The sequence below is a fragment of the Paramormyrops kingsleyae genome, chromosome 8, assembly GCF_048594095.1.
Source record: "Paramormyrops kingsleyae isolate MSU_618 chromosome 8, PKINGS_0.4, whole genome shotgun sequence".
In the NCBI taxonomy this organism is placed as follows: domain Eukaryota; kingdom Metazoa; phylum Chordata; class Actinopteri; order Osteoglossiformes; family Mormyridae; genus Paramormyrops; species Paramormyrops kingsleyae.
This window is the reverse complement of record NC_132804.1, coordinates 12,838,640-12,864,476: the sequence shown is the minus strand read 5'-3', so window position 1 is coordinate 12,864,476 and position 25,837 is coordinate 12,838,640. Positions and strand designations below refer to the sequence as shown.

The window sequence follows — 25,837 nt, the reverse complement described above, 5'->3', positions numbered from 1 at the left end:
ACTAGAACTCACATCATGAAGAAGCTGCCCTGCACTCCTGTCACATCCCATTCTCAGGCTGCAATTTTCTGCTTTGACCCTTACGGCCTCGAAAATGAGTCAAGATGACCTGTATTTAAATTGGTCTCATGGCCTCTGGAAATGGACTGAAATTACTATTTAAGCTAAATGTTGATGTATTGCATAAGGCAGGTCTCGTTTTCAAACAATATAATTCACAAGCAGTTTTTATTGTAAGTCTTAATGACCTTTACTGACTGAGCTAAACTGATTTTAGGAGACCCAGAGTTTTGTATCAAAACATAAAATAAGGTTCAATATTGTGACCTTTCGATTCTGAGTCACTCTTAAACACAGCCATCAACTTCACTCTCACACACAGCCACCCGCCTCACTCTCACACACAGCCACCCGCCTCACTCTCACACACAGCCACCCGTCTCACTCTCACACACAGTCACCCGCCTCACTCTCACACAGTCAACCGCCTCACTCTCATACACATCCAACCCTCACTCACACACAGCCACCCGTCTCACTCTCACACACAGACACCCGTCTCACTCTCACACAGTCAACCGCCTCACTCTCACACACAGCCACCTGCCTCACTCTCACAGTCAGCCAACCATCTGCCTCACTCTCATACACTACCATCCACCTCATTGTAACAGCCAGCCACCCACCTTGCTCTCATGCATAGCCACTAACATCACTCTAACATACAGCCAATGACTCATATCTCACTCTTATACACAGCCACTCTCATCACTGTCACACACAGCCAGTTACTCACATCACTCTCACACACAGCCAGACATCCACCTCACTCTCATACACAGCCACTCTCATCACTGTCACACACAGCCAGTTACTCACATCACTCTCACAAACAGCCAGACACCTGTTTCACTCTCATACACAGTAACCCGGCTCACTCTCATACACAGCCACCCGCTTCACTCAGCCACCCGCTTCACTCACAGACACCCGCTTCACTCACAGACATCTGCCTCACTCACAGCCTCCCGCTTCACTCACAGCCACCCGCTTCACTCACAGCCACCCACCTCACTCACTCACAGCCACCCGCCTCACTCACTCACAGCCACCCGCTTCACTCACAGACACCCGCTTCACTCACAGACACCCGCTTCACTCACAGACATCCGCCTCACTCACAGCCACCCACTTCACTCACAGCCACCCACCTCACTCACTCACAGCCACCCGCCTCACTCACAGCCACCCACCTCACTCACTCACAGCCACCCGCCTCACTCACAGCCACCCGCTTCACTCACAGCCACCCGCCTCACTCGCTCACAGCCACCCGCCTCACTCACAGCCACCCGCTTCACTCACAGCCACCCGCCTCACTCACTCACAGCCACCCGCTTCACTCACAGACACCCGCTTCACTCACAGACACCCGCTTCACTCACAGACACCCGCCTCACTCACTCACAGCCACCCACCTCACTCACTCACAGCCACCCGCCTCACTCACAGCCACCCGCCTCACTCACAGCCACCCGCCTCACTCACTCACAGCCACCCGCTTCACTCACAGACACCCGCCTCACTCACAGCCACCCGCTTCACTCACAGACACCCGCTTCACTCACAGACACCCACCTCACTCACTCACAGACACCCGCCTCATTTAGATATAGCCATCTACATTTGTCTGTGGATAACCTAATTTCTGAACTGAATACCTAAAAAAAAAACAAATGCGAACCATAACAGTGAACAAATAATTTTCAAGTAACACCCATCTGGACTTAAATGGGCAAAAAGACTGTCAGCAGGCAAATGGTGGCCAGCTGCACTGAGTGACTGCAATATCAGGTGATAAACGACATCTGACATTTACCATGAAACAGCTCAGACTCACTTTCACAGGTCTACTCACACTATTATTGATGACCATTTAAAAAAATTAGATTTCTTTGATTAAATGGATAGTGAACCAAATAAACATAATTAGATGATAAAGATATTAAGGATAATTGACTTCATGCAGGCTTTCTCACACACCATATTACAAACACTAATCAAAGAGGTTAGAGGGGTATGAGAATAAAGGAGACCCCGTTACTTGTAATGAAAATCCCCATAACCATTTCACTCTTTGAAACAGCACTAGCAGTAAAACAAATTCATTCACGTCACAGGCAAACAGATTTCCGCATTATTACTGAGTGTAAACTGTATGTGGCTTTAATGCATCCTTGAAAACTTCAGATTCAGGAATGACACCGACAGTCCTATAATTTGCACAACATCCTACAGTAAATGCAGTCAGAAACTGCGAAACGGGGGCTGCGGGAAATTTACAGACGGCTTGAAATCCGCTTGAGGCCCTCGGCATGTCATACTGTCTTCCTTCTTTCAAAGTATTGAAATCTAGAAGGGGTGGATATTTATAGCATTAAGTAGTAAGTTCAGTGTCTATGAATTATTAATGCCACTGAGAGCCGGCCACAGGGTGAATGGTACTACAAAGAGCAAGGCTCTCTATGATTTAGCGCGATGGAGATGGGCCTGGATAAACGGCAGATCATATGTCAGAGCTCACATGCATTGGGGGGAGGGGGCTGCGTCAGGAGGGGCCAGAACGCAATAGGGGCACGGAGGCATCCACACGGTCTGGCACTGCTGCTTATACATGCAACCATCCCCAGAGAACCTGGAGATGTCCTAAAATCATGGTGCAGGATCACACGTATCATCAGAATCTGAGAGACGGCCATGTAGTAAAGTTCAAGGAGAGTGTTCTGTCATTCCCAGGGGACGCTATAACAATAGCTGTATATTTCACAAGTGTATGTGTAAATATAAGTACTTAGACATTGCTTGATTCTGTAGAGTTTCCATAACAGGCATGGGGGGGAGGCTGCCTACTGACATGTAGTAGTTGGTGCATTATTTAGTGAAAAAAAATAGGAAAGTATGCCGGTGTGGTAGTTGTATGTCTTCCACAGTCAACACTTAACTGTTTTTTCAAAGTGTTTTTTTTTTCTCTGCCACTATGTCACTGCTCCACCTTTCTGATCAATGTCCACTGCAAAGTGCTAAGCTATATGAACCCCCGCCACCATCACCCCCACCTTTAATATTATATGTCCGGCCCCCTCAAATTCCCTGTCCATTAGCTCACACGGCTGTATTGTAAGTCTACAGAATCAGACAATCTCCCATTTGTATGGGAAAGTACAGTGGTACCTCAGTTCTCAAACTCATTAGAACTCGAATTTCTTAAAAGTCGAACCAACCAGTTCGAAAAAAAAAGACCTAGAACTCAATCTGAATCTCAGAAGTCAAACCGTGAACGCCGACCTATGATAACTTGTACGCATGGGGAAATGAGTCACGCAAAATAATGACAACAACCAGAAACAGCTGATCACACGGGGATTCCACACAGGGTTAACGAGGGGGCGTGGCACACAGAAGGAGCAGACGATCAGGGCAGGGCACATTGTCTTTTTTTAACCTTACACATTGTTTGGATACATTTATTTTCTTACTTTACAAATTATTGTTTTGATAAATGTGCTTAGATGTGTTTAGTACAGTATATGCTGTTCTTGTTTTATCTGGTTCATTTTGTGTTTAAATGCTAAAAAAAACAAAACATATTTAGGTTTAATTTCTGGGGGCCGGGAACCAATGAATTGGTTTCCCATTATTTCTTATAGGGAAAATTCGATCAGAACTCAAACTTTTTAGGATTCGATCCGGAGTTCTGAACGGATTTAGTTCTAGTTCTGAGGTACCACTGCACTTATATTTCGACACACACTTGGGAAACATAACACCATCGTTACAATGAACTGGCTGCAGGGTCCAGGGGAGAGACAGGTTAAAGGGACACGTCTGGATGGTATATGTTACTAAAGCACTCTGTCAGCCCTCCAACTTCATGATGTACTTATGTTCTATAGTTCAGAGAAGATTCCATTGTAGTGAAGTATGCTTGACACGGGCTGCAACAAAACAGGAAGTCTGACATTGGGGAGACGCTTTCTACAAGACAAGCGGCTATAGTTTAACCCCGACCTTACATCGACACCCATGCAGAGAAAAAAAAAAACATTCAACAATGAGGCAAATCGGACCTTTCACCCCCATAACTGCCAGATCATTGGGTTAGCTGAGGGCAACCAGTGAATGATTGGCCTCCTGAGCAGAGAGGAAGCGTCTGGGGGTAACATGCAGGTCCAGCAGCTGTAGAGCCTTTCTGACGAGTGCTCCATGGAGTCCATGAGGGGACACTCTCACTCGCCCCATATTCTCCAGTGTCAGGGTTCCTCATTGAGAACAAAGTACTTATAATAAAAAAGAGTGCAGGCAGAAACAATACATAATCAATCATTTCTATTAATTAATAAATGTATTAACATTACTATTCCTTAACTCACTTAAACACACCGAAAACTATCTACAAATCAAGGTGGGTATCAGGTGAGGAACAGGCTTGTGGGAAGACATAACACAGCACTATGCTTCTCCAGCTCCTGGACGTTATTTCATTAAAATTTCATGTTGCAAAAACTGCAATACATTTTATTCAAGTGCAAAAGAGCGATGGGCTTGCTTTCAGCGCACAGTGCAGCGGCACCCCGTGCCGAGCGACGACCAAAGAGGACGGCACATCAGACTGCCTGGGAGAGGGTTAATGCCTGTATGTGTCACCGGTGAAATACGGGGGGAGGACAGAAGCGCCCGATAAGCAGTTATAAAAGCATACGCTATGGAACATTTCATATCCAGAGGAATATCCATAAAACGCACCGTCAAGCTTGTGTATGAATGATATCTCGGTGTTCCCCCGGAAACGCTCTCACCGGCGGAGCGATCGCAGCCCCGTCTGACGCGAGTGGCAATGACTTCCTTTAAGGACGAGTGTTAGTCTTATGCTGCTCATCTGCGCGAGCCCTCTATGCATATGAGGGCCAGCTTGTCCTCAAGTAGGGAATGTGTGACTATGAGGAGCAGAAAGGGAACGGATGACCGGCAAACCAAGGACAGCTTTACAGGAAATGGTTTGATTGGCCCACATTGAAAGCCCACGATCTGTACATTAACTAATGGAGAATTCCAACAAAATGAAGTCACTACAAAGCATCTTTTTACTGTGGTGGACATTTACTGTAACAACCAACATTAATAGGAAACAGAATAGCAGTGGCTGATTGGTCACCCTGATATTTAATACAAAGGTGACAAGATAGGGATGACTTCAATAGGTGAGCAAAACAGATAGAATAAAATCAGAAATACTTGTGGAACTTGGTTATTATATGAAATGTATGTATGCACGTTGACTGTCCTTTAACCTAAAACAGCTATTTTGTAACAGATAAAACACCACTATGGGTTTGAGACTGCAGGCTTAATCCATTTGCTGTCGAGTTCCACATTTTTGTTTTATCGATTGTAGTGTAATCAATCGTTGTATTCAATTTAGCATCAATGATCCTGAGAACTTTGAAAAAAACAAGATACTACTTTTCTTATTTCGATGAAGCAGAACAAATGGAATCTCGGCAATTTGCTTCAATTGCATCTAATCAAATAGCACTCAGGTTTCAGCTTTTCAGTCATGCTTGTCACTGACTGCCTGCTAGCCAGCTGTCTTTACACTGCTGCAAACTCATATTCCTCCCCCTCAAAATAACTGCATTCCAAACAGTTCCGGGGGCTTCCGACACCTTCTAAAAGTCCAGGTGTCCGTTCTGTCCCCCTCTGCCTGGAATCCAATAAGCAAGGCCGTATCGCTCTACATAGGAACGTTCCCTCTCCTCCCCACCACAACCTTACATGGAACACTTTAAGCGCCTCCACAAATTCAGCTTTAACTCTCCAGGAATCTTTCTACAACTGAGAAAGTGTTTTTCTCAATTAAACAGCCAACCTCTTTCCTTCCCCTAAAGTGCAGCATAAAGTGAACACTGGTGAGAATCTATAACTTTTATTAGTACTCATGGTAATGAACTATAATGGATATAAAAGTTTTTGAGCAGTTCTTTTTCTCCACTAAATAATGAACTAAATAATAGAGTTTACCTTATGGGGGTATCTCCAAAAGGCCATTTTCAGAGAAAGCATGTATATAAACATTAGTTTTGTAATTATATCTTTATGGGGACTTTCCATTCATTTCTAAGGGGAAACCTCTAATCACAACATGATGATCTCAACTACCCAGACCTAACCTTAACCATAAGTAACCAAACAAAATACAAGACTTTTACACTAGTCTTATACAAAAATACAAGGCATTTTTAGTTTTTTGCCTGTAGTTTCCCCTTGTGGGGACCAAAAGAGTGCCCCCCACAATGTCAGAATAACAGGTTTTTATGACATTGTGGGGTCCCCACAATGTAATTCATACATAACACACACACACACAATGAGCCTAGTTTCCCGATCTGACCATTCCATGACATCAATACACATTAGTGCATTAGTGTTTGTTCAGCATTGCAGTGTTAAGGAGTCTAATTTCCTCACTGCACTATACAGCTGGAAAGCCTTAAGATCCCTGTCTTAGATGTATGTGACATCAGTGCTCACCTTTTACTAGGGCATTAAAACAATTACCAACGATGAGAGAGAACAAAACACAACCCATAACCAGCAGTAAATTAAGGAAATAATAAGGCGTAATAAACTGATTCTCCTTTGCATTATGGATGCCTTGTTCCTAGAACTGGAGGCTGTTGAAACCTTACAGACACACTATATATTTTAGGCTGCAGTACAGTCTAAAAGTTGCTTTACGTATAAGTCAATGCAAATAACATTTTAAATCCTGAAAAGGAATGGAAATTTTAATTCACTCTAATGGTTTTCGTTGGCTTTTCTTTCGATGTTGAAGAATGACCCGTGGTCAGATGCTGCACATTTAATTACTTTACTTGCCCATTCTTAACCACCGTGCTGGTTACAGCGTGGGGGTTCCGTGATACCCCCTATATGTTCCGGCAATTCTGCAGCGATGGCCCTGTGATGCACTCAGCCCAGCGTTAAAACCAAGTTCCACAAGTCATTATAAAATAAAAGCTAAGGCTAACCATTAGGGGCGGGGGCGGGGGGGGGAGTCAATTCAGTGACAAATTACGATTCTTCAAGGTAGCAATTTCTAGATCACCGCAGAAGTTAAAAATCGATTTTTAAATATCAGTTTAAAGGTAGGTTACCGCAATTGTGTTGGTCACATTTATTACTGTTAATATATTTGCCCAGTTCCACACACATTTTGTTAAGTTACTGACATGTGTGAGTTTGGAATGGTGCTCTAATGAATGAGCATGTGCAGAGACTTTTCCAGCACCGTTTCAATTTAAATTGAGAAGTTTGGGCGAACTATGGACAGGAATACGGTTGTCTGCAGGATTTTGCTGTGTAATACCACTAACATCTGTATGCGTTTCCTGACATCCTGTATCGGACGACCACAAACACATACTGTAGCTTCATGTGCAAGGCAACAACCCTTGACACAACTTCAAACAATTGCTCAATAAAGGCTCTTTAAAGTAAGATTAATCATCATTAGAGGAGTAACGGAACACAAAATTCACGGTGCAGTACAAACCTCAGTTTTATGTTCACAGTTCGGTGCAATCTTTGGTACAGCTGGGAAAAAGAATCTGTATGAAATTGTTTATTATTAAAACTGCAAACACAATCAGGAATAGCTGTAAACCAAAGAAGCTGATGCGTCTGTCGGCATGTCTGAATAACAAAACCTAAGATGCTCATTTGTGCACTAAAAATAAATACATAAAATAAATAAAATTTCAACCATCTGTCTGCATCATAATAATCATAATAAAGTAAATCCCATGTTGGCTACTGCTGAGAATGGTTGCATATCTGTAGCATTAAACACCCCTATAGCCTTAAATGCCAGCAAGACTAACTTACAAAGGCTGATTCTGCCTTAATACGGTCATACGCACACTTGGATGATCTCGTCCTAAATGAGTTAGCACGTTGGATGTCTTTCCAGCAACATATTCAGTATAACACAGCTGGCAGATAGTCTTATCAACGACTCTCTCTCCAGTGTTAATGCAATTATTTGGGAAACAAAATGTTCCAAAACTACTGATTTAAGTGACGTGAGAGGGTCATTGAGCCCTTCAGCACGAACCGTCACCAACTCACTGCCACAATTAACACGATGTGGGCAAAAACACGGAATCATTAAGAAACGTATGAATTCCATTAATTAAGAGATGTAAACACTAGGGATGTGTGGATCAATACTGAAACATTGATTCTTTCGATCTGAATACTTCAATTTGAGATCAGTTCTAATGTTAAAATATTGATTTTTCTCCCTAGTAATTGAAATGTTTATAGAATTATAGACAAAGGCACACTAACACGGTCCAAGGCCCCTGGGCTATTTCAGTTGTCAGCCCAACCACCCCCCACCCCCCTACCCCCGAACATTCTAGACATGCACTACAGTGCTATAAGGGGGGAGAAGAAGGAGGGGTCCCTCTCACTGAGGAAATGGGACCATCTACCCGCCGGTCAGTAATGTTTATCATCAGGGTTGGGCAAGCAGTGAATATCAGGATCGGTACTGACGATACCAACCTTGGACTGAATTGAAACCTGATCGCCTATTTCTAGTAAACACTGGATCCCCACCTGTGTTACTTTCCCCGCCATGACCGCTCTAATTCCGGGCACCCGATGGGTGTCCCACTACAGCAGTGTTTCTCAACCCAGTCCTCAGCGAACCCCAGCCAGTCCACGCTTTTGCTCCCTCCCAGCTCCCAGCCAATCAGGAACACCGAATAGCTGGTACAGGTGCGCTGGGAGCTGGGAGGGAGCAAAAACGTGGACTGGCTGGAGTTCGCTGAGGACTGGGTTGAGAAAGACTGCACTACAGGGATAATATGCTCAATACATACCTGACACTTCGAGAACTTTCACATTCAAATCTGTGAAGAAGACAGAGAGCAAGAGAGGAGGAGATTAATCAAAAATACAGCAGCATATGGTTCAAACAGAAGGTAACTCATGTTATCAAAATAATACCCAATCAGTAATGGTCATTTACTGGTCAATAGTGCATTCAAATAATTATAAAGCGCTAATCTAAGCCGGAGTTTCTGAGTTACATCAGCAGCATGAATTGAGTGCAAGATGTGAGAATATGTGCAAATTTGACAGCTGTTCCCTTTACTTAATATTAAACTCATCATCATGATGCAATAAACAGAGCATATCGGTGTCAACAGTCACACAAGGCCTTGTTTTAGAACATTTTGAGTTTTCAGTGAGAAAGACGAAAGAAAAATAATTCATTAGGCAACATAAAATCCTGATGAGGGACAGAAAGTAAAACAGAGCGAATCTATGGGGACGCCGCTTGCTTTTAAGGGAAACCACCTCCATGACACTGGCCATCCACAGAAAGCCATTCAGTCAGACATGATTCGCTTTTGATGCAGCAAAGTACAGGGTTGATGGAGAGCCGTGATCCCCACGCACCCACATATTCCTCAGGCTAGTCTCTGTGAGGACACATTCATAATTCATTAGGTCTGCCCTAGGATGGCATTCTGTCGCAGGACCCCTGCTTTTCAGTGAACAAAGAGTTCCCACTTAACAACAACGACAACAACAACCAGCCCCATAACACCAAATGCCTAATTCCGAACAAACAAACAAATAAACCAATGAATGAATGGCTCAGTCTAAGATGTGAAATCCTTCTCTGTTCTTGGTAAAGGAAAAAAACAGTAATACCATTATTAAACATTAATAAAAAAGAAAAAGTTTCAGCTACATTCACAAGCAAGCTGATGCCTCATGCTTCACACTAGACTGACGGAACAAACTAAAATAAAAACAGCCTAATTTTTCCAGAAGGAGGAAAAACTTACTTTCCAATGCCTAGGAAGAGCAGAACCCTGGACTCTCAGTATAGAAAAGGCCTTTACATTTCAAATGGATTTCTAAGACATTTAAATTTATCTTTATTCTGTTATTCTGACATTAAATTAAAAGGTATCTTTGGACTTAGCAAAGTTCAACTTAAATAGATCTTAACATGCCAACTAAGAAATTACAAACAGCCGAGCTATAGCACGAGCCAACCCTGTGCATTCCGAAACAGAGTTATAGAAAATTAAAGGCATTTCTGACCAAAATAATGGAGTTCTTCTTTCCCCCTCCCCCCTCCCAAAAAGAAACCTTTGAACAATTCAAGGTCATATGTATACTTTAAGGACAGCTGCAGACACGGTTCTAACAGGCCGTGCACTTGGAAAACATCACCTAAATACATAGCCGGGGCACCTGACAAACCCAGGGAAAATGAACAACAATTCAGATTCATTAAGTTCAGCAGTATTTAGGTAGCTAATTAGATGGCATTTAAAAGGAAGGCAGACCAGCTGTGTTTGTTGGCATTTTCAAATAAATCTACTATGTTGTCAGGCAGACACTTCTGTTGGGCTTAATCTAATTTGGTTGACGCACTCTTATGTGAAATCCCATATGCAGCACTTTTCAAGAATGACCCTATCTTCTATACTTCACTGCTTCCCTTTCCTTCACCACAGGCACAAACTTAAGAGGAGTTCCCACAACTTTTACTCCAGTTCTCTGAAGACTGGGATGGCCAAGTCTGCGCGCTCTGCTGGTACGTGTGACCCTACACTCCTAACGGTGTGCTAATGAGCGCGGCCCAGACAGCTGAATTCCCACTACAGCCAAGTCCTGCTTGAACGGGATAATTGCTAGGCTTCTGAAAAGCTATCAAAGTCCTAGAGTTCAGTTATATCTCTCTCACTGGACATTTGCTGGGTGTTTAAAAAAATCTTTTGAGGGACCTCAGAGACTCCCCACACCACCATCTAAAGTATGCAAAAAAATATAAAGGTTCCCATTTCAATGCAAATATAATGGCTATGGAAAAATAACTCACTGTAAGACAGGTTTCATAGGACCAGTTACACAAAACAGGATAATGATATCCTGTGAAAGGATCATTCTGCCATGTGCAGGTGTAGTAGTGGAAATATTTTGTCTTTTTATGTTTTTATACAAATAGTATTTTAAGAGGAGGCCCGAATATTTTAGTCCCGATGTCAATCACCCTTCAAAAACAAAAAAAGTCAAGCCCTAGGTAAACTTGACTTAGCCTTTACTCTTTTATATATCTAAAAACTCTTTTTATATAGCTAGAAAAAAAATAAAATATATATATATAACGTGAATATATATTGTGAATTGCAACTGTACATATAAGTGAATGTGAGGTCTATTTTTGTACTGAAAGTTCCTTAGCTTCAGGCTGCAGGTAGGGCTTCATTTAGCGCAATGCCTGCCGTACGCACCTCGCCACGTGTCTCTGCGGCTCGTCAGAAGCACGCCGGATGCTGTTGCAGTAAGCAGTCTGTAGTTAACTCTCCCACATTTGTGTATTGGTAAGGCTTAAACTTGCTTAATTAATGATGTGCATGAATGCATAACGCTGTACAGTCGTTTTATATGTATGTTTCATTAATCGTAACTATGTTTTGGTGCAAAATCGCATGTATTTCATGCCATTCATAACTTTCCATGTATTCCATGCAGGCAGCAGGACAGACGGCTACTGACCGCGTGTTCGTGCTGATAGGCCCCCGTTCTGCTTTTGTGGTGCAGGTAACTGAGCCAGCCGACATTTTCACTGGTTCAGAACGGTTAATAATTTCAAATATTTGTTATTTCTGTGCGATTTGTAATCGCGTTTTTGCCGCTTTTTCTGTGTAAAGGTGCAAAATCGCAGTAATACCTAAGTTAAAAGCATACAATTATGGTGCAGCTCTTATTATAGCTTTTCGTTTGTCGGTGAGCACATTGTGTATTGTTTGACTTTTTTGTTTAAATATATATATACATTTTATTTCTATGCGGTATGCATGCTGTGGCGTACATGTCATAGGCATTATGGGTTTAGCATATCTCTGTGAGAAGGCCGGTGGATGCTGCTGCTGGAGCGGGACAGACGGCTACTGACCGCGTGTGGCTGATAATAAGGCCTCATTGACCCCTCCATGCCTGGTTCCTGTCTCTGCCGTTTCACATCTGCTACACTGGCACACCTCCAGATGTGTGCGTTCAAGTCCAGACTGGGGGATTTTCAGGCTGAATGCCCTCCTTAAGTCCATGGCCATGTTTACCCCACTTCTTCTATAGCCTAAAGCAGGGTCTATAAATTAATGTAATGGTACACAACATTCTAGGTTTGTGGTACACAAGATTCAAGGTTTGATACAAACCTCGGTTTTGGGTTTCAGCTTCAGTACAGCAGGGAAAACAATTCGGATCTCTGATATGGGCTCGGGATATCCCTGGCAGGAACGCGTATAAACCAAAGGCAATGCATCTGTCGGCATGTCTGAATAACAACAACTAACAGACATGTATTTGCACATTGTAAATATAAATACGTAAGAAAAAAATCCAAAATATCACAGCAATCATAATGAACTAAAAGTCAGGTTCTCTACTACTGAGTAGGGTCAGATATCTGTAGTGATAAACACTCAAAGAGCCTTAAATGTCACAGGGAGACTAACTTCCAGTGGCTGTTTCTGCCTTGCTGAGATCCTACACACGTACAGTATAGATGATGTCACCTTAGATGAGCTGACATGTTGGATGTGTTTCCAGCTACATATTAGAACTGGGAATTACAGACCCAACGGGACCTTCTTGGTCTTATCCACGTTTCACTCACCAGTGTTGGTGTAATTTACTGGGAAGCCAAAATGTTCCCAAACCACCAATTATATCTGACTGCAACCAGCATTAGCTATAACCAACTGACAACCACAATTAGCATAGTCTTTTCAATGTTGAACATCCAATTGTAAATTTAGGTTCCTCCCATTTCCAATAAATGCATTAGTCCATTTCATTGTGTACCAAACCAAAAACGCCTACAATACGTGTATCGTAAGTGTATGGTCAAATACATTACAGCCCTATAAATTACAATGTGTGTGTTTTTTTTTATTTTTTTTTATTTTTTAATGCACATACTGCCATCTCTATCCAGGATGAGTCCAATAGGCTCCAAGCTTGAATTTACCCTGTACTAGATTAGTTAAGCAAAATGTATGAATAAAAATGTTCAGCTAGTATAATAATAATAATGCTAGAGGGATTACAATAACTCAACGTTGTATTGTAACTATTTACTATAATTACATGATCAGGGCACTTGCCATACACAAGTTAAAAATAGTCATGTTTAAGCAGCAATTTATTTAAAAGCGCAAATGGAATCTATTAAAAATATCTTCAGTACTTTTCTGTAACACAACAAAGTGACCTTTTGCTCTAACATTTGTTACCTCATACTGCCCTCATCTATGCCAGACCCAATCCAATCAAGAGCACAGGGCCTCACACCCACTTAACATGGCGTCCGACCCTGAATCTGTCACCAGACGCCAGTGCACATTTAGTGGTGGGAGGGCACCGCTCTCCTTGTGACAGACATTTGAAACGTGTGCACCTCTAATTTAGTACTTATGTTATCAACAACGCTCTGCTGTTTGTTGTTAAATGTACCAAGCACAGCATTGTGACAGGAATAACAATTAATCCAGCTTCCTGCTTGCAGGTCTGTTTTACCTCTATTTACTCACTTGTGTACATGGAGCCAGAATTATAATTAATCACTGGGAACAATTTTCTTCAATGAATACAGAATTTTTTCTCGATGTTAAACATGATCGATACATTTCTGACACTTCGTATTGTGATGGGGACACACGAGCAGATAGTAAAGACACAAGCAGCATAACAAAAAAAATGAGACAACAACCAATATTCACCTGGATTTTTAGTGGGATTTTCCTCATTGTTATAATATTCCCACCTCTCAGCTGCGTGCTGAGAAGGTTAAACCTGATGTCTTTTTCCACAGCCACAGACTCTAGCTCATTCTGGGGGATACCTAGATGTCCCAAACCAGCTAGGAGATACAATTCCTCTGGAGTTAAAAGTGTCTTCTCGGAGGCGTCTGCCCAACCACATGTGATAAAACAGAACATTTGCTAACCATCCAGGTAGTGATCTTGAATGATGCACAATCCTCCTTAGCTGACTTCTCTCGATCCGAAGGAGCGGTGGCTCTATTTCGAGGTCCCTCCAATTGACCAAACTCCTCTCCCCATCACAGAAAGTGATTCCAGCAACCCTGTGGACAAACCCAAGTTTGGCCGCTTGTGACCTTGTTCTTTCGGTCATTACTGAAGGCTCATGACCGTAGGTGAGAATAGCGACATACTCTGATCCGTAAACTGCGAGTCTCGACTTACCACCATGGACCTCCACAGTGGTCACAAAACTACAGGCACCAAACTGACCCACGTGTCAATCTCACACTTTCACTCATGAACAAGATCCCAAGGTACTTAACACTCCTTCACTAAGGGTAGACCTCACCTGAATGGAGCAGTCCACTGATTTTCGAAGATTCAGAGCTGCTGATTCTCATCCCTGCCACTTCAGACTAGTCATGAAATCGCTGAACCGCATGCTGGAGGTCCAGGTCAAATGACGCCAAAACCACAACATCTGAAAATAGCAGGGATATCACTTATAGCCTTTCATACCAGATGACCGTCCAGCCATTGCTGCACTTTTCCTATCCTTTCCATGATGATCACAAACAGAAGATATGACAAGATAATACTCTTAAATGAGGCCATATGTAAACAGCTTCATTTCAGTGCCAAGAACAAGGACATACTGTAGCTTACTGCATTCAGACAGGGACCAAAGACTACAGACTAGCAGTCCTGGTACCCCATATTCCTGCAGTAAAGTATGTGCCAGTGCACAATGTTACATGCCTTCTCCAAGTCTATAAAGCACATGTAGACCGGTTTAGCATATTCCAAGGAATCCTAAAGCTGTGCTAGGGAGAAGTGTTGGTTCACTGTTCCATAGCCAGGCCAAAACACGAGAATTCCCAAAAAACTCTGCCTGCTCCTCTGAGTTGTCCTGGGCAATCTGGCCTCCTACGCACTTACAAACATCCTCATGCTCACACGCAGAAGACAGAAAGAGGATAAAATACCTGTATCATCATTGTACATTTCCACTACAACAAAATTTCCAAAACATGGTTTTTGTTATCGACAATCCATGGCTTGTGTATTAATCCGATAACAATTCACAATTCTCACCTTTATATCTGGGAGCCCATTCTTCCCAGTGATTTTCCCCCAAGTTATCATCATCGTTACCTGCGTGAACATTGAAGTCACACAGCAGGAGAATAGGGCCCATTGGTGCTACTCTTTCAGGCACCTCGCCCACGTTCTCTAAGAAGACTGGATACTCCAACTGCAATTTGGCCCATATGCATAAACAACAGTACACAGTTCTCCACTTTGAAACTTGCAGTGGGATTGATTGTCCACTGGCACAAACTGCACCTGCACGGTCCTCAGCCTGGTACTTGTACTCACCTGAGGTATTGCATGATTTGGAACTGCAAAGCCTTCACACTGTGTGTGAAGGTAAGGATGACTACAATGAGCCCATACCTTCCAGTCTCCCCCACTAGCCTGCGCTGCTTTCCTGCCAGAGAGGTAACACTCCACATTCCTAAAGTCAGTGTGCATCGCCAAGGTCGCCCAAACGGTAATACACCTGACCTCCACCATCCATATGCATCTACATTAATATAAATTACTCCATGTCAACCTTTTAGCTACGATCACATGCTAAACGGGGATTTTACTTTGAAAATATTGCCTTACATATCGATGGAAAACCATCATTAACAAAACCAGCAAAATGAATCATTTAAACTGGTATTAGTAGCTCCATTTATCTGACACACCTGTCCCACTGCTGTGACTTATCACTGCAATTTAATTAGTGGGAAAACCATAATAAACACACCTTATATCACAAAAGGCTGAACTGGCTTCTATGAAATAGGACGAAAAACACATACATTCCTGATAATTGAAGTTCAGATATGCTATGTGGTTTCTTTGTGGGATATGGAGGCTCATTAAGCCATAAGCCTTATACCCTGCGTCTCCTGATGTGCATACTAACTGACAAACCTTCAACAAACCTCTCAGATGCAGGAAGCACTTCAATATAGTGCTGGAAGAAACAGTGAGATGCTGTAAGATGTTGCACAAAATAATAATGATCAAATCCGTATGAAACCATGTGCAAAATCCCAATATTATAATAGACATGCACACATTGGCCAGTCTACTGAGTGCACCTGCAAGCAAACAGCCCGCTCCACCAAACAACAACTAAATACAGTGAAGAGCTGCTTCACTTAAAATGTAGCTAAGCAATAGAATGGAATAGACATGTGATCGAAATAATTTAAAAACATGGCACACATTGCTGGGCAGTGGTTTTACCTTACAGTCTCGTCCATTTGCATAGTTTAATACTTTATCGTGCCCATTGCTTAAAGTTACTGGAAGACTGAAGGCCTTTCCAGCTAAGCACCAGACTACCTGCAGTCCAAGCATATCGAGGAGCACAAGAAGTCAGCAAAATTTTACTGTTTCTGGTACTAATAATCTGTGGTGCACGGTTATTTTAAAACACTAACAAAGAAGGTATCCCACAAGGCACAGTTTGTAGCCCTATAGCAGACACATGCACTTTTTCCTCATAGATTACAGATCCATGTTAGGTTCATCACTGTATCTGCCTGCATCAAACCATTGCAGGTCAAAGACTTATGAGTTCAATTTGTCACATTTGAAGACAAAATGCCATACTGTCAGAAGCACATCGCTTCGTAAGCAACGGAACATGGTGCAATACCCAGCTGTGGGCTCACTTCATATACGCAGGCTCAGGAAATGGGTTTTGTTTACTTGGAATAAGGCCTATGCACGAGCCTCATTTATTACTTCGATGCAATAACAAAAGAGTGATACCTAGTACAGATACATTATAGCTTAATCTGTAATCGTCAGTGACTCTGTAGTGCGAACCGCATAACAAACACACATCATGGCAACAGCACCCGCAGAAAAGCACAAGGCAGTGACAGAAAAGAAAGAATGCATCAATAGACTGAGGTTTGACCATCCACTAAATAGAGCTTGTTTTAAAGACTTGACAACTTACTAAAAGATCACCACAATGAAGTCAATGAATTCGCATTGAGCTGTACCAAAGACTAAATGAGAAAATGATGTTTGAAGTCTTTTTTTTTAAATATATACAGTGCTGTGCAAAAGTCAAAAAAGGGAAAATTTTAAAGCTGTTTATTTGGGCAGTAAGTGCGTAAAAATAAAATTAAAAAAACACTATTTAACATATGCACATGATGGGTTCAAGGCTGGCATGGTGGTGCTGTGGTTAGCATTGTTGCCTCACACCTCTGGGACTTGGGTTTGAGTGTCTGCCATGACTCCATGTGTGTGGAGTTTGCATGTTCTCCCTGTGTCATTGTGGGGTTTCCTCTGGGTACTCCAGTTCCACACAATCTAAAAACATGCTGAGGTTAACTGGAGTTACCAAAATGCCTGTAGGTGAGTGTCGGTGCCCTGTGATGGGTTGGTGTCCTGCCCTGGTTTGTGCCTGTAGGCTCTGGACTCCCTGTGACCTTGAATAGGACAAGTGTTAACAGAGAATGGGGGAAAGGAGTGAGAGCACCACAATAAAAACTAACAGGAATTTCTTCTGTTCTCCAAAAAGTTACTGATGGCTAGATGAACACTGCTTCAGTTCCCAAATCTCTCCTCAGGGGCACCTCAGCCGTTCCACATATTTGTTAAATTTCAAATAAAGCTCTTTATGAGATGCAGTACTTCTGTGGTGTCATATAACACATGTATTTATAGGCAAAAGGTTAATGCTACAGTGGTAATTAAAAATCACTTTTCATATATTTTTACTTCAAAACGGTTATGACTAAATTTATTATGTTCCTGTATCTTTGGGGCTCTAATACAGTTCTGTCCACCATTCGCACCATCACTATCACTGCATGCTAGCTCCTTGTTGCACAATCATTAACTGTGAAATTTGCAGAGCTGATATTCGTCCGGCTGTCATCTTGGCAAAGGGTAATTCAGAAGCGAGAAATAATTTCACTTTTTGTGTCCAAATATACCATTGAACAACACAAAACTTAATGCTGGTCTCTGCGAAGTTTAATTTGCATAATTGTTTATAATCCAGGGCGTGCGAGTGTGACGTTTTAACCAGCAGGGCGGCACTCTTGACGCACTTCCGGGCCTCTGCAGCCTCACCACCCTGAATTGAGAGAGTGCAGCCAGCACAAGCATCCCGCTCATTAAGGGTCAGTCTGAGTCAAGTCTGCATTGCCTTCTCCTTTCAGTGCCCCTATTAAATGTACAATTGTTTAATCTGACAGTGTAATAAAATTACCCTTTTCACCCAGCAGGCTATGTATCACAGGCATGGCTGAAAATCACATTTGCTGTGAAAGTACAGGGCGTCGTCCAACATGTGCTCGCACGAGGACGCCACTCCGCACCGCACACAGAGACAGCCCTGACTCTACGTGCTCAGAAACTGATTTCTGTGCTTTTCTTTCTCCTTTGTATTAAAATTAATATAATCCTCTTCAGCCCGACCTTTCAAAGCCAATTTCATAATTACACTCATCTTTATTTCTTGTTATTGTTGTTTTAGTTGTGTGTAAAAGAGTAATAAGCAACATGGAAATATGGAATAAGATGGTTGTCCTGTTGACTACAGTCAAGTAACACATCAATCCCATGAACTGCTGTTTACACATAGTGTCTCGGGATGGACTGGCATCCTGTCCAGGAGACCTTCTGCCTTGGGCCCCCTGCTTCCTAGGTTAGGGTCCAGACTCACCGCTATTCCTGCTTTAAATTAAGTGGCTGAAAGAGGGATGGATGGATGGATGGATGGGAGGGTGGACGGACATACATCAATCAGCCGTAACATTAAAACCACTGACAAGTGAAGTGAATAACATTGATTATCTCGTTACAATGGGAGCTGTCAAGGGTGCCATTATACATTAGGCAAGTGATCAGTCAGTTCTTGAAGTTGATCTGTTGGAATCAGGAAAAATGGGCAAGCATAAGGATCTGGGGTGAGTTTCCCAAAGCCTTCTTAACGCTTTGTAGTTCGTAATTTCTGTCTTTTAATGTAGAACTTTCAAATGACGTAGCGTTAAGGCGGCTTCAGGAAACTCACCCCTGAGTGACTTTGACAAGGGTCAAAGTAAGCTGTGGTCAATGCCTACCAAAAGTGGTCCAAGGAAGGCCAACTGGTAATCTGTCAATGGGTCATGGGTGCCCAAGCCCCACTGTTGCACAGGGGGAGAGAAGGCTAGCCCATTTAGCCTGATGCCACAGGAGAGCTACTGCTACTACTAAAATGCGTACCCACGGATGGGACAGGGGGCACATGCTTACCCCAGTCCACCGCCAAAAGCACCTACAATGGCCACGTGAGAGTCAGAACTGCAACACTGAGCAATGGAAGAAGGTGGCCTGGTTTGATGAGTCATATTTTCCGTTACATGTTGTCTACATGGAGAAGCGATGGCACCAGGATGCACTATGGGAAAAAGGAAAGCCGGCGGAGGCAGTGTGCCACTCTGGGCAATGTTCTTCTGGGAAACCATGGGTCTTGGCATTCATGCAGATGGCTCTATGATTGAGATGCTACTGAAGGACCTGATTATCTGGATCAAGTGTTAAATCAGGGGTATATCTAAGCTCTGCAAGGTGGTACAGTAGATCTCCAGGACAAAGAATGAACACTCCTGTTGCAGATGAAGTACACCCCTTCATGGCAACGATATCCCCAGATGGCAGCGGCCTCTTTCAACAAGATAATGTGAGCTGCCACACAGCAAAAATTGGTCACAAGGCAACTTCGCAACTTACAGGACTTAAAGGATCTCATGCTAACACCTTGGTGCCAGATACCACAGAGCACCTTCAGAGGTGTTGTGGAGTCCAAGCCAGAGCTGGTTTAGTGGCACAAGGGGTCGTACACAATATTAGGCAGGTAGTTTCAATGTCATGGCTGATCAGTATATGCTGATTTATCTAGAACACTGTCAACAAAGCATAGCTGTGGGCAGGATTTACAAACATTTTTGAATTATCTAAGTTTCTGCGCGAATTGTTAAATACTATCTGATCTTCATCTAATTCATAATAATAAATAAAGTCTTATGTAGTAATCGCACAACATGGGATCTCATATTTAGTGAGTAGTTAAATCTCCTTCATTGGCAGTTGCCTCAGTCACATTCAGTAGCTGCTAATTGGCCCTGCACTGTAGTTATGAGGTATTTTGATCCATTCCTCCATATAAAACTGTTTCAGTTCCTGTACTTTTCCGGGATGTCTTGCTCGAACAGCCTGCTTCAGATAACGCCTCAGAATTTCAATGGGATGGAGGTCAGGACTCCAACTTGGCCATTCTGAAGTGCTTCTGTTTGAGATACTCTCTAGTTGATTTACTCCTGTATTGTGGATCATTGTTGTGCTGCATGACTCGGCTCCTTTTGGGTTTTACATCACAGAGAGACGCCCTGATATTCTGCTGTAGAATTCCAAACTCATTGCTCTCTCAGCAATCGCAGTCCATGCTGGCCATGAGACACAAAGCAGCCCCGTTCCGTTACACTCCAGCCTACATGGGCTCAGCTCAGCTGGGCTCAGCTTTTGGTGGTGGGTTCTTTGTCACCAGGCTCTCGCGATGATGTTTGTCGGACACCCACATGCTAATTTTCAACCAGTACCTTCCACTATAAACTCACGAAGATCCAAATTTTTAGAAAACATCTTGTGACCCTTTTCTCTCTTACAAGTTCAAGCAGCTGTTCTTCAGACCTCATCATCCCAGAAGGTCACATTTTCCCCATCGATCACTGTTTAAAGTTTGCTCAATAAGTATGCGGCAATGCAAGATGTTCTGGGAGTTGTTTATAAAATGACTGTTTAATTCTTATTATTACTTAGACATTAATCCGCATGCATAAATCCAGATAATTCCATTTTTCTTGAAACTGCATATTCAGCCAATGCTGAACTGCAACCTTGAGTAAAATTTTTCATTCTTCATTATGCAGAATCGCATGTCTTTGTGTTGATCAGAAAGCTACAGAGTAGGATATTAAGTCATATGGCAGCAAAAAAGGCAACATTACCAGTATAATCGGTGCTATGCTAATTTTGTTCTGTTCTGTGTGAATTTCAACATTTATTAAAATTACAGTATGCTACAGTTATTGCATATCTGATAGGGATTCAATGCAGTTCTACTATTATAATGAGAAGTAAATTCTAGATGGTCGCTAATGAGATATTTGTTATAGCTACCATATTACCTAATACCAGCAATTGCTCCCAAGCTTGATTCTTATTATTGCAAACTTTATAGCAGGAAGCCTATCGATAAGAGTCTAACTGGGTGAGAAGTTTTGACAGCGGCATTTGTGTCAAAACCTTCAATTGCTGACACAGCACCTGTAATCCTCAGTAATACAGGGTGGTCTATGGAGAAATGTTCAAGAATGCCACCCTGCACAATAATGAATTTCTCCACTGCCGAGAAGCCTTATACAGTACCCCCCTCCCCCCCGCAGCCCTTATCTGCAGGGGATACGTTCCAAGATCCAAAGCGGATACCTGAAACCTTGGATAGTACCAGACCTTAAATATACTATGTTTTTTCCTATGCATACATACCTATGATAAAGTTTTATTTTTAAATGAGACACAATAAGAAATTAACAATAATAACTAATAATAAAATAGAACAATTGTGTTACAAAAAGGGTAACGAACACAAGCACTGTGACTGTCGGTGTGATAACGGAGACGGCTGCCACGTGCCTAATGGGCCGGTAGCATATAAAGCGAGGGCACGCTGGAAAGAGGGAGGATTCACATCCGGGGCGGGGCGGCACGAGATTCTGTCGTGCCACTCAGAAAGGTGCACAATTTAACACTTGTGATTTCATGTTTTCAGATCACAGGTAACTTAAAATACAGACAGTGAAACCATGGAAAAGGGAGAATCACTGTGCAGCTGTTACTGTAAGCTGATCAAAAGCTGGATGCTCAGTAACGAGACGGGGGGGGGGGTTCAATGGAATAATAGTTTAATAAAGATTTCACATCTTCAGCAGCTCTAGAACTGTTCACCATGTGGGGACGTATTTGCTGCAATGATTTGACATTAAATATCCCAAAGAGTGTTCTTCCAGTAAAACATTGAGGAGATAAATTACAGCAAATCTCAAACATACGACACATTAGTAAGAGACATCAGACCTGACATCATTCCTGAAAACAAAGGACAGACGGGGGAGGGGAATGGGCCACCCAGTGAGAATGAGCACTGGGGCACTTTGGGATGCCGCAAAGCATTAGAGAGCGACAGTGCGGGACTGTGTACTGAGCAGGCGGTCTGCAGTGGCGGTGGCATGTGGCAATCGCCGGGGGCGACCATCGCGCGCACTGGAGGAGAGACTAACAGGGGCTTTATTCATCTGCAGTTTGCTGATAGTTATACAGGTGTGGAAAATGAGAACGCTATTAACATTCCAATGCAGAAAATGATGCATGGCTTTTGAAAGGGGATGACACAGTGGTGCAGTGGTTAGCACTGTGACCTCATACCTCTAGGATCAGGGTTCAGATCTCCACTCAGGCTCTGTGTATGTGGAATTTGCATGTTCTCCCCATGTCATTGTGAGGTTTCCTCTGGGTACTCTGGTTTTCCCTCCACAGTCCAAAAACATGCTGAGGGTAACTGGAGTTACCAAATTGCCCATCGCTGTGAGTGGCCCTGTGATAGAATAGCGCCCCACCCTGGGTTGTTCCCTGCCTTGCACCTATACTGTAGGTTCCAGAACCTCCATGACCCTGAATAGGAGAAGCAGATTTAGAAAATCGACAGATGTTTCTAAAAGTAAAAAAAAGCAAAATCTCTTGTCTGTTAAGACCAAAGCATTAAAAAATTCATCCATCGATCTATCCATCCATCCCAAACCTGCAGCCTATTCCTAAGAAGATGTCATTATGCAGGTAACACTCTTGATGGGATGCCAGCACATGGCAGATTTTTAAATCCGTTTATTGAATATTTTGTTCTGCCATCATACAAGGGATTTCTTTACAATCGTAAAAATTGGGTGAAGACACCAGCAGAGCGAGATCCAATCATCCGCGTCATGAGCTATCCTTGGGTCGGGTGTTCATGCTGTAGGCTTGGCGTTAAAGCAGCGAGGAGATGTACATTCATTCCCCTGACATGCCTCCCTGTTTCGCTTCCTGGGGTTATAACACGCCTCCCAGACCTGATCCCTTCATCCATGAGAATCAAAATCACAAGCGCCGCTTAGCAGCCGGAGTTAAACACCCTGGACCAATAGGAGGCCCATCGAAATGGTGATTTACAGGCTGACGTGTGAGGGGGTTTCATAATGGGATTGAGAAAGAGCAGCAGGCTTTTTCCAACCAGGGCTCTGGACTACAACACGGTACAGAGAGAAATATAATCTACACACACAGAGACAGAGACACACCACAGAGCTACTTCACAGTGTTCAGAGACGATGCCTCCCTGCAAGGTCACCGCAGAATGACAATGCATTTGAAATGAGTCGGGACAGCCGAGAATACAGCATCAGGCAGCGATCGACAAGGAGAATCTGCATCGCCGTTTAAAATGATTAAATAACCATTAGAGAAATATGCAACGTGAGACTTCTGATCGCAGGGAAACATCTGGAAGGCAGCTAAGAGTCAGCGGCGGGGACCCAGCGGCGGGGACCCAGCGGCGGGGACCCAGCGGCGGGGACCCAGCGGCGGGGACCCAGCGGCGGGGACCCAGCGACGCGGACCCAGCGGAGGGGACCCAGCGGCAGGGACCCAGCACCCAGTTTGCTCCCACGGCATGTTTTCCCTACAAGCTGAGACACCCAAAGGACAAATGCAGGCTGCTGGAAATTGATATGTTGTAAGTGGGGGGGGGGGGGGGGGGGGTTAGGCCACTTAATGCACAAATGAGGTATGGAGAAAACGCTGGACATCATGGATATGGGCAGTCAGCATGTGCATATGGATAAGCTACGTCCATTACACCGTTTCCCGTCTACTGGCCCCCACCGCGGAACCTCCATCGCAATCGCACACCCCAGCCCCCCGGCGCAGACGCTCTTATTGCGGAACTGCAGGAAGGTGTGGAGAGTCAGAGAGGACAGGATGGGCAGGAGGCAGGCAACATCAGCCAAGGCCCACCTTCAGCCTGTCATCCATTATCCACGGGGCTCACTGAAAAGCCCCATCACACACACACACACACACACACACACACACACACACGCACATGTAGGGTAAACATATCCTTATGGGGACCGCTCATTCATTTTAATGGGAAAAATGCTAACGCTAACTATGACAACCTTAACCCCTACCCTGCCCTAACCATAACCATAAGTAACCTAACAAAATACAAGAGTTTTTGCATTTTTAGTTTTTTCATAGCAGTCACCAATTTTTATAAAATAGAGAATTCCCTTATGGGGACCAGGAAACCGGTCCCCATAAGGGAAATAAAAACGGATATTTATCACGTTATGGGGACATTGTGTCCCCATAAGGATAGGTAAACCCGCTCGCACACACACACGCACACACACACACACACACACACACACACACACACACGCACACGCCATTTGCTACCCCGGGCAGACCAGCCCGAGACCTTGTTCGCATAGGAGTCACTGGAACCGTTCGAGCTGAGAGTACATCTCGAGGACCCATGGGATGGCCTCCAACGCAGAACCAGGACTGGAGACACCCCAAGAGGCACATGCAGGTCAACGTGCATGTGAAGCCCAAGCTAACGGGGACCTGAGGGCAGAGTGCGGGGGGGGGGGGGGGGGGGGTATCCGTAATCGCCGTATCACAGGGTCTCTGTTTCCAGGCCAGGCATAACTGTCATGCACTGATTTACTGCCACCCATTGGGTATGATGTTATACTGTAATCTGTTCAAACATGTTTAGTCATGCAAACTCGGTCATTCCATTGCATAGTCAGAAGGGATTCGGGGTCACCAGGGGATTCAAATCCAAGTACATGAAGGCAATGGCTTTCCGCTGATAGATGTCTTTCTTTAAAAGCAAACCACCGTATCTACATTTTTCAAAGCTACTAAATACAAGTAGATTTTCTGAAGAATTTGTTTTGGTTAAACAAAACACCCAAGAATGGTCAGAGGAACATGAACTGTAATCAGAAAATATTCCTGTATTTAAAGGAAAGGATTCATTAAAAGTGATTGGGGCCTCTTTCAAAAATGTTACCACCGTACCTCCTATCACATTTACTTCAGGAAATCTCTCTCTCGGTCCCAGAAGGCACGAGATCATTTTCCGGTGAAATGCTTTTGAAGTCTAAGAAATAGCCACCAGCTTGCTAAATAAAACTGTGGGATGGTAGGGTTCTGGCATTGTTTGCATTTCCCTCTGGTTCTTTGAAGGAAAAAAAAAGGTCTGGCGTGGTTTCAGTACGACAGTCATACTGCAAGGTGCCTCCATTTCTGTTCTCACTCCCATTTCTGCTGCGGCAGCCCGCCTGTGGTCTGCTGGTCTCTGCCTGGGCACTCAAATGGTTATCAGCAAGCACAACATTCAGGGAGATAAAACCTTTATCACACAAAGCTAATCAACAAACTTAACATGCTGGAAAACATTATAAAACAGCAACGAGAAGGTGAAAAGCACAGAGGCTTGTAAGAGTAAAGCAGTAAAG

The 25,837-nt window shown here is 43.4% G+C and overlaps 1 protein-coding gene across 4 annotated transcripts in view; it reads right to left on the bottom strand.

Annotated features, from left to right (window-relative positions):
* iqsec1b (IQ motif and Sec7 domain ArfGEF 1b) overlaps positions 1–25,837 on the bottom strand; it is a 173,710-nt gene that overhangs the window by 115,011 nt on the left and 32,862 nt on the right. For 3 of the 4 annotated variants that reach the window (XM_023837490.2, XM_023837492.2, XM_023837497.2), the window contains exon 2: positions 8,949–8,978. The exons of the other annotated variant lie outside the window; for it this stretch is intronic. In XM_023837490.2, the coding sequence (XP_023693258.2) occupies positions 8,949–8,978 (30 nt within the window). The remainder of the gene's footprint in view (positions 1–8,948; positions 8,979–25,837) is intronic. 4 annotated transcript variants of the gene reach the window in all.